The sequence below is a fragment of the Chiloscyllium plagiosum genome, chromosome 24 (assembly GCF_004010195.1).
Source record: "Chiloscyllium plagiosum isolate BGI_BamShark_2017 chromosome 24, ASM401019v2, whole genome shotgun sequence".
Classification (NCBI taxonomy): Eukaryota; Metazoa; Chordata; class Chondrichthyes; order Orectolobiformes; family Hemiscylliidae; genus Chiloscyllium; species Chiloscyllium plagiosum.
In genome coordinates, this window is record NC_057733.1 from 3,807,091 (window position 1) to 3,824,388 (window position 17,298).

The 17,298-nt window shown below is 43.0% G+C and overlaps 1 protein-coding gene and 1 long non-coding RNA gene across 4 annotated transcripts in view; both read left to right on the forward strand.

Annotated features, from left to right (window-relative positions):
• Positions 1-17,298, forward strand: part of acox1 (acyl-CoA oxidase 1, palmitoyl) — a 61,035-nt gene that overhangs the window by 10,642 nt on the left and 33,095 nt on the right. For 2 of the 3 annotated variants that reach the window (XM_043714324.1, XM_043714326.1), the window contains one exon: positions 16,515-16,675. The exons of the other annotated variant lie outside the window; for it this stretch is intronic. In XM_043714324.1, the coding sequence (XP_043570259.1) occupies positions 16,515-16,675 (161 nt within the window). The remainder of the gene's footprint in view (positions 1-16,514; positions 16,676-17,298) is intronic. 3 annotated transcript variants of the gene reach the window in all.
• On the forward strand, positions 2-16,472 carry LOC122561980. Its single transcript, XR_006315181.1, has 2 exons — positions 2-1,465; positions 15,877-16,472. It is a non-coding gene; the product is annotated as an uncharacterized LOC122561980 (long non-coding RNA).

A 17,298-nucleotide genomic window follows, 5' to 3' on the forward strand; every position in this document is an offset into this window, starting at 1 on the left:
CTTGTTAGTCATGTGGGAGCTGGTGGGGTAATGATAATGTGACTGGACTAGAAATCCAGCAGTTAAAGCCTCTGGGATTGTGGGTTCAATTTCCACCACAGCGACAGTAGATTTCATTAATAAATTTGGAATTGAAAGCTGATATAAGTAATGGAGATAGTTAAAACCTTTTTCTTTAGTTCATTCATAGGAAGAGGGCGTCACTGGCTAGGTCAGCGTTTATTGCCCAGTGAGTAGTTAACAGTCAACCACATTGCTGTGGATCTGGAGTCACCTGGGCCAGACCAGGTAAAGATAGCAGTTTCCTTTCCTAAAGGACATTAGTGAGCCAGAGTAATTGAATGGCTGAAGAGGCTGAATGGCTAATTGCTGTTCTCCAAGGTCTCAGTTCATATGCTCTTCAGGATCTGCCTACGTGTTATAATGAATGTCCTTCACAGCTTACAATATTAAGCCGGTGTCTACTTTACCAAGGGACCAGCACTGTCATTTTGGATGTGCAGTTATTTGCTAAGAGTCCCTGCCTCTTGAGAAAGAGTTAGTGACAAAATAAGCAACCTTAGTAGCTAAATTGACACTCCAGTGTATTGTACCATAGATGATTACTGTCATATAATAGTTATACTGTCATATAACTCAGGATGCTGGAGAAAGTCATTAAGTCTGGCAGCATATTGCAAGAGATTGTTTTGAACTCAATAATTCTTCATAACTGCTGTTTGAGTAGTTGCAAAGCAGTTAACTATTGTTTCAGTTAATGATTAAGTAAGTTCTCAGTAACCCTGAGTTCTGTAACATGTCAAATTTTACTAGTTTGTACTTGGTCATGGAGATTGGCTGCAGTCCATGTGTGTTATGTCAAACCTTTGATCGGTAAGAGAAATGGAGATGTCTGAGGACTAAGCCACTCGTATCATAGCCACTCATATCATAGAAGCTCTACTGTGCACATAGAGGCCATTTGGCCCATCAACTCTGCACTAACTCTGGGAAGAGCAGCCAATGCAGACACACCTCCCCACCCTATTGCTGAAACCCTGCATTTCCCATGACTAATCCACCTACCCTACAAATCCCTGGAAAGTCTAGGCAATTTAGCATAGCCAATCTGGCTAACCTGCACATCTTTGGACTGAGAGGAAACTGGAGCTCCCAGCAGAAACTCACGGAAACACTGAGACTCCCACAGTCAGTCACCCAGGTCCCTGGCACTGTAACTCAGCAGTGCCAATCATCGTGCTGGCTATGTCCCCAGGTAAACCAGTTTGATTAAAGTAACTTCTGTTTGGAATTAAAGTGAGCATTGTGAATAATTGTATAAAATCTAGAGTCGAACCATTCATTAAACTCACTTCCAGCTCAGATAGGAGTCCATCTCCTTCAACAGTTGCAGATGGCTATGTCACTCATGGATCTTGTATGTTTGGGAGCACGCAGTTTCTTTGGTGATCACCTTGAATCAAAGGTGCTGCTGTTAAGTATTGCTATGATCTTCTAATTACAATTCTGGTGTTGCTAATATTATTGAACCAAAGTTTGATTGAAAATCCTTGTTCTGCTTTCAGCCAGTTAATTGACCCTGTGAGAAAGTAATCAATGCAAGATCTCAGTAAGTGATTTGAAAGCAATAATTCAGTGTTTTATCCACTAGTTTGGGAGACCCATTACACCTGTGCTCTCACAGGCATACATTGATTTAATGAGTCATTTAAACCTTGTGTTCAGATCTCTTAATGCCTCACCTAAATCTAATTCTGCAAATTCCTTGAACCCTAAACTTTCCAAGATCTATGTGTTCCTTCAGCCATGGCCTCATGTATGTTTTTTTAAGTTTCCTCAACATTCTCTACTCTTCTATTCAGAAACAGGTGCTGGAATGTTCTTCAGTGTGTATTCTAGAATCTGCTCCATTTTCTTTCCAAGGTGATGAAAGGCTTGCCTGCTGGTTAATCTCCCAAAAGTGACATCATATGTGAATTAAATGGCAAACTTCATAAAGCTGATTTTGTTTCCTGTTTTGAGCTCTTGCATTAAAAAAATGGTAATTTTAAGTGCCATGTAGTTTAGTTTTATTCACATGGGTCTTAGGTTGTCTCAATATATGTTCAAGTGACTGTGGCATCCATTTTAGATTAATTTTACTTCCTTTAGATCGATTAAGGTCTTTTATATAACGATTGGATGATCAAAGTCAAAATTTTCCGGTCTCTATGTATTATTATTAAAACTAGCTTTCCCACAGCAGCATTCAGTTAATATTCTTGACTGTATCCAAATCTCAATCGTAGAAGTTCAAAGCTTAATATTGAAGAATGCAGAACTGACCAGTGAAAATGCAAGATGGTATTAGGACAGATTCAGGCCCAAGCTTTGACTTTTAATGACAGATGAGACTGTTTTCATGCCCAGGCATATTGAACAGTTTTGTTGCTGCACTGATTATGATTTTGTCAATTTGTTTTCATCACCTTTGTCATAGCTTAGCCATCTTGAAATCTTCACTGCCATTTTCATCCCCTCCACCTTAGGCAGGCTATGGTGATCAGAATGCCTGAAACTACTGCAAGTAGGTAGAACCTCAGGCAAGTGGCCCAATATAACAAGTAAATCATTTTACATCATTTTTTAAAACCTGACTAAGTAAAACCTACGCTAAAATCCTCAACTGGACAGGTTTTATTCTAGCGTAGTTGGCCCCAAGGCTGTTGAAAGCAGAGAGTAAGGCTAAAAGGGTCTTTCTCAGGATGGCAGCTGGTGACAAATGGTGTCCCGCAAAGGTCAGTGTTGGGACCACAACTTTTCACTTTATACATTAATGATCTAGATGAAGGAACTGAGGGCATTCTGGCTAATAAATGCGTGGTGCTGCATTTAGGGAAAGCAAATCTTAGCAGGACTTATACACTTAGTAATAAGGTCCTAGGGAGTGTTGCTGAACAAAGAGACCTTGGAGTGCAGGTTCATAGATCCTTGAAAGTAGAGTCCAGGTAGATAGGATAGTGAAGAAGGCGTTTGGTATGCTTTCCTTTATTGGTCAGAGTATTGAGTACAGGAGTCGGGAGGTCATGTTGCAGCTGTACAGGACCTTGGTTAGGCCACTGTTGGAATATTGCGTGCAGTTCTGGTCTCCATCCCATCAGAAAGATGTTGTGAAACTTGAAAGGATTCAGAAAAGATTTACAAGGATGTTGCCAGAGTTGGAGGATGTGAGCTACTGGGAGAGGCTGAGCAGGCTGGGACTGTTTTCCCTGGAGTGTCGGAGGCTGAGGGGTGACCTTAGAGGTTTATAAAATTATGAGGAGCATGGATAGGATAAATAGACAAAGTCTTTTCCCTGGGGTCGGGGAGTCCAGAACTAGAGGGTATAGATTTAGGGTGAGAGGGGAAAGATATAAAAGAGACCTAAGGGGCAACCTTTTCACACTGAGAGTGATATGTGTATGGAATAAGCTGCCAGAGGAAGTGGTGGAGGCTGGTACGATTGCAACATTTAAGAGGCATTTGGATGGGTATATGAATAGGAAGGGTTTGGAGGGATATGGGCTGGGTGCTGGCAAGTGGGACTAGATTGGGTTGGGATATCTGGTCGGCATGGACGGGTTGGATCGAAGAGTCTGTTTCCGTGCTGTACATCTCTATGACTCTGTTTGCAGAAAATTTGAAGATAGGTTGAAGGACAGGTAGTATTGAGGATGCTGCAGAAGGATATGGACAGGTTAGGAGAGTGGGCAAAGAAGTGGCAGATGGAGTACAACATGGGAAAGTGTGAGGTCCTGCAGTTTGGTAGGAAGAAGAGAGGCTTGGGCTATTTCCTAAATGGGGAGAAAATCAGAAGTGTGAAGCGTAAAGAGATATGGGAGTTCTAGCCCAGGAATTTCTCTAGTTAAACTTGCATGTTGAGCCAGTAGTGGGCGGCACGGTGGCCCAGTGGTTAGCACTGCTGCCTCAAAATCAGAAGTGTGAAGCGTAAAGAGATATGGGAGTTCTAGCCCAGGAATTTCTCTAGTTAAACTTGCATGTTGAGCCAGTAGTTAGGAAGACAAATGCAATGTTGGCATTTATTTTGAGAGGACCTGAATATAAAAGTTGGGATGTACTTCTGAGGCTCTGTAATGCTCTTGTCAGACCACAGTTTTGGGCCCCACATCTCAGGAAGGATATATTGGCCCTGGAGCAGGTTCAGAGGAGATTCACATGAATGGTTCCAGGAATGAAAAGCTTAACATATGAGGAACCTTTGAGGACTGTGGGATTATACTCGATGGAGCTTAGAAGGATGAGGGGGAATCTAATTGAAACTTAGAGAATACTGAATGGCCTGGACAGAATGGATGTTGGGCAGATGTTTCCATTGGTATGAGAGACTAAGACCCGAGGGTGCAGCCTTAGAGTAAAAGGAAGACCTTTCAGAATGGAAATAAGGAGAAATTTTTTCAGCCAGAGAGTGGTGAATGTACGGAATTCACTTCCACAGAAGGCTGTGGATGCCAGGTCATTGAATATATTTAAGACTGAGACAGATAGGTTCTTGATTGACAAGTGGATCAAGGCTTGTGGTGAGAAAGCAGTGGAATGGGGTTGAGAAACATATCAGCCCTGATTGAATGGCAGAGCAGACTCTGGGCTGAGTGGCCTCATTTCTGTTCCTATGTCTCATGGTCTATAAAACCCCCTTTTGTCTTTCTCTGAACTGAACATTACACTGAGAATTCTCTTCAAAGAGTTAAATTCATCTTGAAACTTGGTTAATGTTTTTGGCTACAAGATCAACGGAGTGATCTTGTTGCTTTTGTTTAATGGAGATGGGCAAGTCCCTCAAGAAGTAATGTGCTTTATCTACACATCTCCTCTTACAACTGCAAAATTCTCAATTGCAAAGCCAAATTTATCAATTGTGAAGGTTTTTTAAATAGTGTCAGTATTGCTGACCTTATGGTTTCGACGATGGTAGATATCACTTCAAACAGTTGTTCTTTATATTCAGCCTATAATTTTAAGGCCCTCCAATGACCACCATCTTGGAAATTCACCCAAAGGTTAGCTATTTACTCAATGAAATGGGCTGCCTAATTTCAATTCTATGTCAGCACATAACCCCTGAAGCTATTACAAGTAATTGTGAAGCCACAAATACAATACAAATTTGTGTATAAATCTCCCTCTCGGCCCGCGCGCTCTATCTCGCACTCGCTCGCTCTCGCGCGCACACTCGCTCGCTCTCGCGCGCACACTCGCTCGCTCTCGCACACTCGCTCGCTCTCGCTCTCGCACACTCGCTCGCTCTCGCGTGCACACTTGCTCGCTCTCGCACACTCGCTCGCTCTCGCGCGCACACTCGCTCGCTCTCGCGCGCACGCTCGCTCTCGCGCTCACTCTCGCGCGCACACTCGGTCACTCTCGCGCGCACACTCGGTCACTCTCACGCGCGCACTCGGTCGCTCTCGCGCGCGCACTCGGTCGCTCTCGCGCACGCACTCGGTCGCTCTCGCGCACGCACTCGGTCGCTCTCGCGCACGCACTCGGTCGCTCTCGCGCGCGCACTCTCCCGCTCTCGCGCTCGCTCTCGCGCGCGCACTCGCTCGCTCTCGCGCGCGCACTCTCTCGCTCTCGCGCGCGCACTCTCTCGCTCTCGCGCGCGCACTCTCTCGCTCTCGCGCGCGCACTCTCTCGCTCTCGCGCGCGCACTCTCTCGCTCTCGCGCGCATTCTCTCGCTCTCGCGCACACTCTCTCTCTAGCGCCCCCTCTCTCTCGCGCAGGAATGAAAAGCTTAACATATGAGGAACCTTTGAGGACTGTGGGATTATACTCGATGGAGTTTAGAAGGATGAGGGGGAATCTAATTGAAACTTAGAGAATACTGAATGGCTTGGACAGAATGGATGTTGGACAGATGTTTCCATTGGTATGAGAGACTAAGACCCAAGGGCGCGCCCCCTGTCTCTCTCTCCCTCTCGCACGCCCCCTGTCTCTCTCTCCCTCTCGCGCGCCCCCTGTCTCTCTCTCTCTCGGGCGCGCGCGCGCTAATATGATCCTGGTGTCTTTCAGAATCTCCTCTGTGGGACAGATTTTTTTCCAAATTGCCTAATTAAAGCTTGTTTCTTGGGCTTACCTTGATCTGCATTGGAGGCATTTGTGACATAGCAGTGGACCTGAGGACCAGAAGGTTTGCACCTACCATGGAGTTGTGACTCACCAGGCCAGAAAAAGTCAATTTTTTAAAATTAATTTTTATTTGGATGACAAGGGATTGGGGCAGAGAATTTAAATTGCAAGTCGCCCTGGAAGTTTGGGGGTCACAATGTTCTCGTTTGATTCAATGTTCAGGCCTCCTCTTGTAGCTAATACACTGTAACAAATTAAAAGGAAAACAAGTAACTCATTCTTTCGCTTGGGAGGAATGTGAGGGACCTTGGGCTGTTAGGAGGGGTGAGGTAAAAGTCGTCTCTGGAAAGTTTGCTGTTGGATATGGGAGAGGTGTTACAGTGGTTGAAGAGTGAACCAAATTATCAAAGAATGAGTGTTCCCTTTAGAAAGCTGCAAAGGAAGGGGAAGACAAGATAGTATTAGAAGAGCATAAATCTGTGTTAGGAGGAATTTCTTAGCACAGAATTTTGGGAATGTGGAACTAGCTGTTACAAATGGAACAATGAGGCTTTAAAGAGAATGATGTGGAGGTTCCAGTGTTGGACTGGGGTGGACAAAGTTAAAGACTAGCTACCTGACAAAGGAGCAGCGCTCTGAAACCTTGTACTTCCAAATAAACCTGTTGGATTATAAACTGGTGTTGGGTGATTTTTAACTTTTAAAGAGAATGGATTTTCTACAGACATTGTTCAAACGCCTCCTTTCTGTCTGTAGGAATGACCCAGACCTCCCAGGTGCACGCAGTTTCAGTTAACCACTGTGCTAATATTTCTGTCTTGGGCTTGTTGCAGTGTTCCAATGAAGCACAACCCAAGCTTGGGGAAAAGCACCTAATCTTCTGCTTAGACGCTTTACATAGAACTATACAATGCAGAACAGGCCCTTCGGCCCTCAGTGTTGGGCTGACCTGTGAACTAAGCGAAGCCCATCCCCCTACACTAGCCCATCATCATCCATGTCCTTATCCAAGGACTGTTTAAATGCCCCCAATGTGACTGAGTTAACTACATTGACAAGCAGGGCATTCCATGCCCTCATGACTCTGAGTAAAGAATCTGCATCTGATGCCTGTTTTAAACCTATCACCCCTCTATTTGTAGCTATGCCCCTTTGTACAAGCTGACATCATCATCCGAGGAAAAAGACTTTCTCTGTCTACCCTATCTGATCCTCTTGTATGTTTCTATCAAATCCCCTCTCAGCTGCCTTCTTTCCAATGAGAATAGACCCAAGTCTCTCAGCTTTTCCTCATAAGAGCTTCCCTCCAGACCAGGCATCATCCTGGTAAATCTCCTGTGCAACTTTTCCATTGCTTCTAGGTCCTTCCTGTAATGGGTCGACCAGAACTGTACACAATATTCCAAGTGCGGCCGCACTAATATTTTGTATAGTTGCAGCATGACATCACGGCTCCAGAACTCAATCCCTCTACCAATAAAACCTAACACCATATGTCGCCTTAACAGCACTATCAACCTGGGTGGCAACATTCAGAAATCTATGTACATGGACTCCAAGATCCCTCTCTGCACATCCACACCACCAAGAATCTTTCTGTTGACCCAGTATCCTGCCTTCCTGTTATTCTTCCCAAAGTGAATCACCTCACATTTAGCTGCATTGAACTCCATTTGCCACCTCTCAGCCCAATTCTGCAGTTTATCCAAGTCCCCCTGCAACCTGTAACATTCTTCCAAACTGTCCACTACTCCACTGACTTTAGTGTCAACTGCAAACTTCTAACCCATCCACCTATGCCTGCATTTAAGTCACTTATAAAAATGACAAAACAGCAGTGGTCCTAAAACAGATCCTTGTGGCACACCATTAGTTACCCGACTCCAGGCTGAATATTTTCCATCAACCAACGCTTGTTGCCTCCTTACAGAAAGGCAATTTCTAATCCAAACTGCTAACTCACCCTCAATCTCATGCCTCTTCGTTTTCTCCAATAGCCTACCATGTGGAACCTTATCAAAGGCTTTACTGAAGTCCATGTATACCACATCAACTGCCCTACCCTCATCCACATGCTTGGTCACCTTCTCAAAAAACTGAGGTTTGTGAGACATGACCTGCCCTTGACGAAACCATGTTGACTATCTGAATTGTTGCTTGTTAGCTGATTATAAATCCTATCTCTTATAATCCTTTCCGACAACAGAAGTAAGGCTCACTGGTCTATAATTACCTGGGTCATCTCTCCTGCCCTTGAACAAGGGCACAACATTTGCAATCCTCCAGTCCCGTGGTACTAAACCTGTAGACAATGACAACTCAAAGATCAAGCCAAAGGCTCCAACACCACCTCGCTAGCTTCCCAGAGAATCCTCTGATAAATCCCATCTGGCCCAGGTGACTTGCCTACTTTCACTCCTAGAATTGATTACACCTCTTCCTTACTAACCTCGATCCTTTCTAGTCAAATATCTCATCCCATTCTTCTTCTCCTTTTCCTGAGTGAAAACAGATGAGAAATATTCATTTAGCACCTCTCCACAGGATCCACACTTCCCGCTCTTGTCTTTGACTGGTCCTATTCCTCCCCTAGTCATTCTTTTATTCCTCTCATACCTATAGTAATCTTTAGGGTTCTCCTTTATTTTACTTGCTAAAGACTGCTCGTGTCCTCTCTTTGCTGCTCTTAACTCTCTTTAATTCCTTCCTAGCTGATCTGTAACTCTCCATCGCCTCATCTGAACCATCTCGTCTCATGGTCACATAAGCTGCCTCCTTCCGCTTAACAAGAGATGCAATTTCTGTAGTAAGCCACGATTCCCTTACCTTATCACTTCCTCCCTACCTGACAGGGACATACCTATCAAGGACATGCTGTATCTGTTCCCTAAACCAGCTCCACATTTCGATTGTCCCCATCCCCTGCATTTTGCTGCCCTGTTCTATGCATCCTAAGTCTTGCCTAATCGCATTATAATTGCCCATGCTCCATCGATAACTCTTGCCCCGTGGCATGTATCTATCCCTTTCCATCATTAAACTAAATGTAACCAAATTATGGTCATTCTGTCCAAAGTGCCCACCTACCACTAAGTCAAACACCAAGCACCAGATCCAGCGTCGCCTCCCCTCTTGTCGGCCCTTCGACATACTGTGTCAGGAAACCCACCTGCACATATTGGGCAAAAACTAATCCATCTGACATACTAGAGTTTTAGCATTTCTAGTCAATGTTGGGGAAGTGAAAGTCCCCCATAATGACCACCCTGTTCCTTTCACTCCTACCCAGAATCGTTTTGCCGATCCTCTCCTCCACATCCCATGATCTCTGCGGAGTCTTGCTAGCAACATTGATTCAAATAACTTCACAAAACAACACTTTGTTTGTTCTCTATTTTTCTTTCTTGTTTTAACGATGTTTCCACATGCTTACCAAGCTAATACCTCCTTTATTAGTTCCATTGCCAAACAAGGCAGGCTGTCTGCACGTTGATGCAGGCAGTCTGTGGGTTGCAAATATGTTCTGTTCCTCAGTTGTTTAACAAGTTGATTTGTATGCTGTTGGTACACATTCCTGATGGAGGGCTTATGCCTGAAACGTTGACTCTCCTGCTCCTCAGACGCTGCCTGATCTGTGCTTTTACAGCGCCACACATTTTAACTCTGATCTCCAGCATCTGCAGTCCCCACTTTCTCCTGGTTTGTACGCTAGTCAGGGTAGAATGCAGGAAAATAGAAAGCATGCATTGGTAGAAGCATTGTCCATATGTCAGGGTCTTTAAAATTACATCCTGTCTAGGATCCCATTTATACTTAAGAGCAATAGTAAGTCAATGGTCATATATTGGGGAACCCCGGACTAACCTTTTGATTCCCTTTTAGAGTTGATGTTATTTTGTTTTTAATATGTTTTAACAAGTTTATTTTCTGATCAGATTTTTAAAAAATTCTGTTTGATTCATTAACAGATGTTAAATGGGCATCATAACACTCTGATCTGTCTTCGTATCTGAATTTCCTGGAATCGTTCTCGTAAATATTTCTGTACTCTTCAATTCTTTAAGATCCTAATGTTTGCTGCCCAGAAATGTACACAGTATGTCAGTTGAGGCTAAACTAGTGACCTATTACAAGTTTCCATCCATTCTACAAACTTGCATCTCCTTGCAGTTCTACACTGTCCTGCTCATAGATTACAATGTTTCCAAGTTTTACATTATTTGCAAATTTTGAAGTTGTGCACTGTACACCATGTCTAGATCATGTACATATAGAACCATATCAGGAAAAACAAAGATTTCAAATCTGACCCTTGGGGAATGCCATTATAAACCTTTCTTCAACCTGAAAAAATCACATAAATCATTACTGTCTAATCCTGTCACTCATCCAACTTTGTATCTAAGTTATAATGCATCATTGTTAATTTTGTCCCAAATTTTGTCCCAGGTGGCTCACGGTTCGCACTGCTGCCTCACAGCACCAGGAACCTGAATTTTATTCCAGCCTCTGGCAACTCCGTATGGAGTTTTCACGTTTTCCACGTGCCTGCATGGGTTTTCTCTGGGTGCTCTGGTTTCATCCTGCAGGCCAGGTGAATTGGTCATGCTAAATGGACCCACTGCCCAAAGATGTGCAGGTCAGGCGGACTGGCCATGCTAAATGGGCGGCACGGTGGCACAGTAGTTAGCCGCAGTCTAAATTGCCCATAATGTTAGGTGCATTAGTCAGAGGGAAATGGGTCTGTGTGGGTTCCTCTTGTGTGGACTTGTTGGGCCAAAGGGCCTGTTTCCACACTGTAGGGAATCTAATCTAATCAAACCTATGTAAATATAATGAAACCTTCGTGTGAATGTTACAAAACAAAGTCAAATAAGTCATCTGACTGAAAGTTTGGTGAAAGTGATAAGTTTTTAAGGAGTGGCTTAAAGGAGAAGAACAAGGTGAAGAAGTGAGGCAATTCTAGAGTTTATGATTAAGTTTGGGAAGTAGAAGAGACCAGAGTTTGAGGAACACTGATACCTTGGAGGGTTATGGGACTCGCAGAGATTAGAGAGAGGAAAGGGAGAACCTAGGGGGATTTTGAAGGTTAGATTCTTATTTTCATATCCTATGATGTCACATGGCACTGGGTTGCAACATTGCATTTGCAAACTTTGTCACGGTAAGGAAAGCAGATACATAGGAACACCACCACCTGCAAATTCTCCTCCAATTCCCACACTGTCCTGAGTTGGAAATATATCACCATTTCTTCTCACGACATGGACTACAATGGTTCAAGAAGGCAGCTCACCACCACCTTTTTCCAAGGCAACTGACGTGGGCAATAAATGGTGGCTCACTCAGCGATATCCAGATCCCATGAATGAACAATTAAAAAAAGTAAATGCCAGCATAGTCTGTATGTAAAGCCCTATAAATAATTGCTCTTTGACCTAGAGAATAACCATTTCCATTGGATTAAACCCCTATGACCAGGAAAGCTTTGTGCTTGTGGATGAATCTGAAACTGGAGGTAAATTGAAGATAGTGATTAATTTATAAATTCGGTGAGGAATTCATGAAAAACACATTTACTCAGAAATGGTTTGAATATGGAATCCACTGTCCAATAGGAGGAGAATAGCAAAGAAGTATTTATGGAGAAACTTGATACGTAAATGAGGGAGAAAGGACTAGCAGGTTTGTTGCTGGGCTGAGATGAAATAGAGCTGGAGGAAAATGGTATGGAGTATAAACTGCACCTCATCAGGTGAGCAGGCCTGCTTGTTTCTGCTTTAAATAGTGAAGGAGAGTGTTGAAATGACTGGATAGAAGGAGAGAAAGGGAGATAATAAATTGTGTGTGAAATGCATTTAGATACTTAAAGAAAAGACAAGTGTGTTTCTGAAATGTCTTTGAGTTCAGGATATCTGAAATCTATTGCAACCAATGAAGTTTTGAAATGTTACCACAATACGTTAGGATGAAAAGTCATCCAGATTTGAAATGTTCGCTTGCTTTCTCAATGTGAATGCTGCCTGACCTGCTGTGGTCTGCAGCACATTTTGTATTTAATATGGCAGGAAGGTTGTGTGAGAACTGCACAGCATGCTAGGTGGCTCCCTTGACTTGGCACATTATTTCAGTGTTGTTAATTAATGTGGTCCTTATGTGGGCTAAGATTGGAGATGAGGGGGTAAGGTGTCAATTTTATTTTTATGGTTTGTTTTAGTGGAATGTTACCTTTCTTTGGCACCTTTATATTACAAGTACACTCTTGCAGATGAGACAACTCCTGAACTAACTGAACAATAACAGTGGGGATAATTTCATTGCCACTGTGTTTATGTAATGGGGATAAAAATTTTCCTGCATGTGACTTTCTGGCTCTGATATAGTTGATATCAGTGTCATACTGTTTGTCTACTTGCTGATATTGGACTTGGATCAAAGGGCAATGCCCTGGGCTGTTGGGTCACCTGCGTCATGTATAACCTTGTGATGGAGCACATAACTTTTTAACACTGACACTGCTAGAGAAGTTGGGTCTTCAGGGTTTCTCATTCATCATTTGTTAACCTGCAAACAAAATGGGTACACTTGGTCAACAAACTCATTGTGTGTTTTAGAGCCATTTTTAAAATAGTCTTTCACCTTATCACCTCCACGTTGCATTTAAGTGTAGGGGTATTCTGATGTGAAAAATGCCCAAGGATATGGCTGTGTTAAGACTCCAACTATATTCTCTGTGTTTTTATTTCCCAAAATACATCCTGGGAAGTTATTTGGGTTGAACTGAGAATTAAGAAAGGGATATGAGCACCTTAAGGGGGCTATAAAATAATCCCAATAATAGTCAGAGGGAAATTGAGAAACAAATTTGGAAGATCTCAGCTATCTGTCAGAATAATAAGGTGGTTATGGTAGGGAATTTCCAAACATAGACTGGGGCTGCCATAAGTGTTAAGGGTTTAGATGGAGAGGAATTTAAGTGTGCTCAGGAAAATTTTCTGATTCAAATATGTACCTACTAGAAAAGGTGTAAAACTTGACATACTCTTAGGGAATAAGACAGGACAGGTGACTGAGGTGACATTGGGGGAGCACTTTGGAGCCAGTGACCGTAATTCTTAGCATGTGCAGTATTTATTGACCTTGCCTAATTGTTCTTGAACTGAATGGTGTGCAAGGCCATTTCAGAGGGCAGATTACAATCAACCACAATCTATGGGTCTAGAGTCACATGGAGGTCAGGCCAGATGGATTTTTATAACAATCTGGTAATGGTTTCCATGATAACAATCACTAAACTAGGTTTATAATTTCAGGTTTTTTTTAACTGAATTAAAATTCCACCAGTTGCCAATGTAGGATTTGAATCCATGTCCCCTGGCTGGTCGTCTTGATCACAAGCCTAGTCAGTATACATTTTACATCATGCCATTGTCTCCCCTTACCTGCTGTCCTTACCTGGTCTGGCTTAGGATTCCAGATCCACAGAAATGTGGATGTTGTCTTTCAAATATCCTCTAAAATGACATAGCAAGCTACTTTCTTGTAGAGAAGATTGCTCTAGAGAAAGCAATAAAACCTGACTTTTTGAGCACCCTCCTCATAGGAGCTAGGAACAGGAGAGGCCATTTGGCCCATTGAACCTGCCCAACTGTTCAGTATGATAATGACCGATCCTCTATCTCAATGCCACTTTCCTGATTTCTCTCCATGTTCCTTGATGCTTTTAAATTCTTAATAATAAATCTCTTGAATATACTCAATGGCCTGGCGTCTGCAGCTTCTTGTGGTAGAGAATTCTATTGACATTTTGAGTGAAGACATTTCTCCTGCTCTGAGTCTTAAACAACCTACCCTATGCCTTGAGACTGTGACCCTGCGTCTAGGCTCCCCAACCAGGGAAAACATCCTTTCTGCATCTAGTTCACATCGAATAAGTTAATTAGAAAAGTAAGAGTGTTGAAACAGCCCTTGGAATTTAACTGTTTTCTCTGCCTCTCTGCTGTGCTTAATCCAGGTATGTTATGTTGCTGCACTTGGGATCCTCTTCTTACCACCATTCTCTGTTACTGGCTGTATTTCAGCTGATAATCCAGGTCCCCTCTGTTCTTTATACCCAGCATAGGTAAAAAACAATATATCCACCATGTCAGTTTACAAAACTTGTCCAACTGGTATCTGTTTCTCACTTGCTTGGATGGCCTAGTTTCATGTGTTGTGCTGTCTTGTGAAGAGTGGTGCTGTTGCTGATCAGGGAGTAAATCCAGAAAATGAACAGCCAGCTCCATAGTAGTGAACCAAGAAATGTGCATTAGTGAAGGCAATGACTTGTTGGTGTATGTGCCCGTTTAAACTAGTGGTTGATCAGACCAAAATGTTTGGACCCTCTTGGTGTATCTAGCACAGTGGGATTGCAGGCAGTGTTTGAGAAGATGGAGAATACATTAGGGAAACTGGCATTGTTAATTCCACCTCTGGAGATGACAACACAGACGAACAATTCAAGGGGTCTTGGGTCTGTTCCAAAACATTGTCTTTAGTGCAGCCACTGAATTTAGTGGCAGTGACATACATGTGACATACAATTCTTCCGGGCACTGATTTGTCAGTCTTGGTATGTTTCACTCACTAATATTAATTCTGTAGCTCAGTTTGGAGGAATATCTGATGCAGTTCAGTGAGGACATCATTAGAATATCTGTTGCAAAGCAAGCACTTTCCATTGTAGTTGAGAGCAGTGCAGACCAGCCAACCTTCATACATGAACACAAGGGAGAAAGCAGCAAGAGAAAACCATTTAGCCCATTGAATCTGTCCTGTCATTCAATGCAACCAAGGCTGACCATGGGATTCAACCTCCCTTTTTCAACCATTCTTCATATCGAATTCTGTGGGATTAAACACCTGTATGGTTGAGTCTCAGATATGTTCAGTGATGCAGCTTTCTCAGCCTTCTGGGTTGGAGAATTCCTAAGATTCAGGACTCATGGAGTGAAGTACTTCCTCATCTCTACCCTAAATGATTTTTCTCTTCTCCTGAGACTCCTTGATTATTAGCAACAACTTCTGTGCCAAACCCTTTTGTGTTTTAATCTTGTGTGTTTTAATGAGATCAGCTCTCATTCTTCTGATCTCCAAAATACTCAACCTCTCATTATAGGATAATCCTCTCATTACGGAACTAATCGAGCTAACTTGTGCTTAGTGCCCCCACTGCAAGTGTATTCATTCTTAAATATTGAGACTAAATTGCACGAAGTATTTTAGATATGATCTCATGAGAGACTACCTATTCAGTTATACCTGGCCACCTTCATTTTTGTACTCCAAACCCTTTGTAATAAAGGCCAACAGATCCTATGCTCTTCAGATTGCTTGTTGCTCCTGCTTACCAGCATCCTGTGTTCCTTAGATGAGCAAATCTGATCTCTTTGAACATCAACACTTATTTCACAACTTGTATTTTAAAGGGGAAAAAAGGGAAAACTGGGCATAGTTTCCTGGTCTTATTCTCTGCCTGTTATGAGTAGGAGTAGGCCATTCAACCCATCGAATCTGTCCTGTGATTTAATACTATTAGTCTGATCAAACACTTTTACACACACCATCTCTTTTACATCATTGGTAATAAAGCATTAACATATTTAAAGTGGAGTTTGTTAAAAGACTGAGATTTCACGGCCTTCTGAGTTGAAAACTTCTAAATGTTCACCACACTTTGAGTGAAAAATATTTTCCTCATCTCGGACTAAAATGACATTCCCTTTGTTTTGTAGGATGGTATTAGACTCCCCAACCAGAGAAACATCTTGCTGCATCTATGCTGTCCCTTGAAAGTTTTTTGTAAATTTCAATGAGATCACCTCTCACTCTTCCAAACTCCAGAGAATTCATAGTCCAGTTTGTCCAATCTCTCTTCAAAGGGCAGTTCTGCTGTTCTGGGAACAAGACTCTGAACATTTGTTACAATCTGTCTTTTGGCAATAATATCTTACCTGAAATAAGGAGACCAAAACACTCAGACTATTCCAGGTGCAGTCTAAATGTACAATTGAAGTTTCTTGTTTCTTTTTGTATGAGTGGTGTTTACGTGTATAAGTTTTCTCAGAAGAAGGTCTGCATTGTTGAAGAGGTGTCTTTTGGATGAAACAACAAGGACCTTACTGCTGATCCTATGAATCTTCACCTTGCCAAAGTTCTTCGTCACCCAGCGCCCTTAACCGATCAATGATTTTCCTCTCATCATCATGTAGAATACTGTAGTATGGATTTCTGAAACCTCTGAAACTTTGGTTGTAAACATTTATGTAATGCTATGTTCATCAAAACAGTGTGTGCAAAACACCATTGCCAATAAATATTGTTTAACGTAGTGACTCGTTATCCCGTGTCATGTATTTATTATACCCTACAGAATTTGTCTGGAATCCAGAGTAGAACCCTTGAACCTCCACTTTGGTATGTTCATACCCACCTTGGAGAATCAGTGCACTTCAGAGCAGAAAGAGAAATGGCTGCACCCGTGTTACACCCAGCAGATCATCGGCACTTACGCCCAGACAGAACTGGGCCACGGTTAGTGTTCTCAAGAGACGATTGGGTGTTTGATCACATGGCGTCCATCTGTGGTGCTACAAACTGTGAACGTGACCCATAGCTGACAAGTTGCCCCTTCGAACTGGTGGGGTGCCCTTGTCTCGGTCAACTCAAAGGCAAAAGTACATATGGTGGGAGGGTGCATGGTGAGTTCCTCATCCTGATACTGCTGTTGAGGCAAAGGCCATACAGCAAGGAAGATAGTGGAGAAATCTGGCAGGTCGTTCTTGCACACTTCTAGGTACGACATGATGGCCCCTATTTTGGTGGGGCTATTAGTCACCTACCCAAGGTTAGCGGAGGACGAGCAAATGGCACAAAGAGCAGTAAAGGTGTTTTACAAAATGTGGGATGGTAAATCCAGCTCAGTGGGTTGAGGAGAAATTGTAGGCAGAAGTGAGGACTGCAGATGTTGGAGATTAGAGTTGAGAGTGTGGTGCTGGAAAAGCACAACAGGTCAGGCAGCATCCAAGGAGCAGGGGAGTCGACATTTCGGGCAAACGCCCTGAATTAGGAATGAGGCTGAGTGCCTCGGGGGTGGAGAGATAAATGGGACGGGGGTGAGACTGGGGACGGGGGTGAGACTGGGGCTGGGGGAAGGT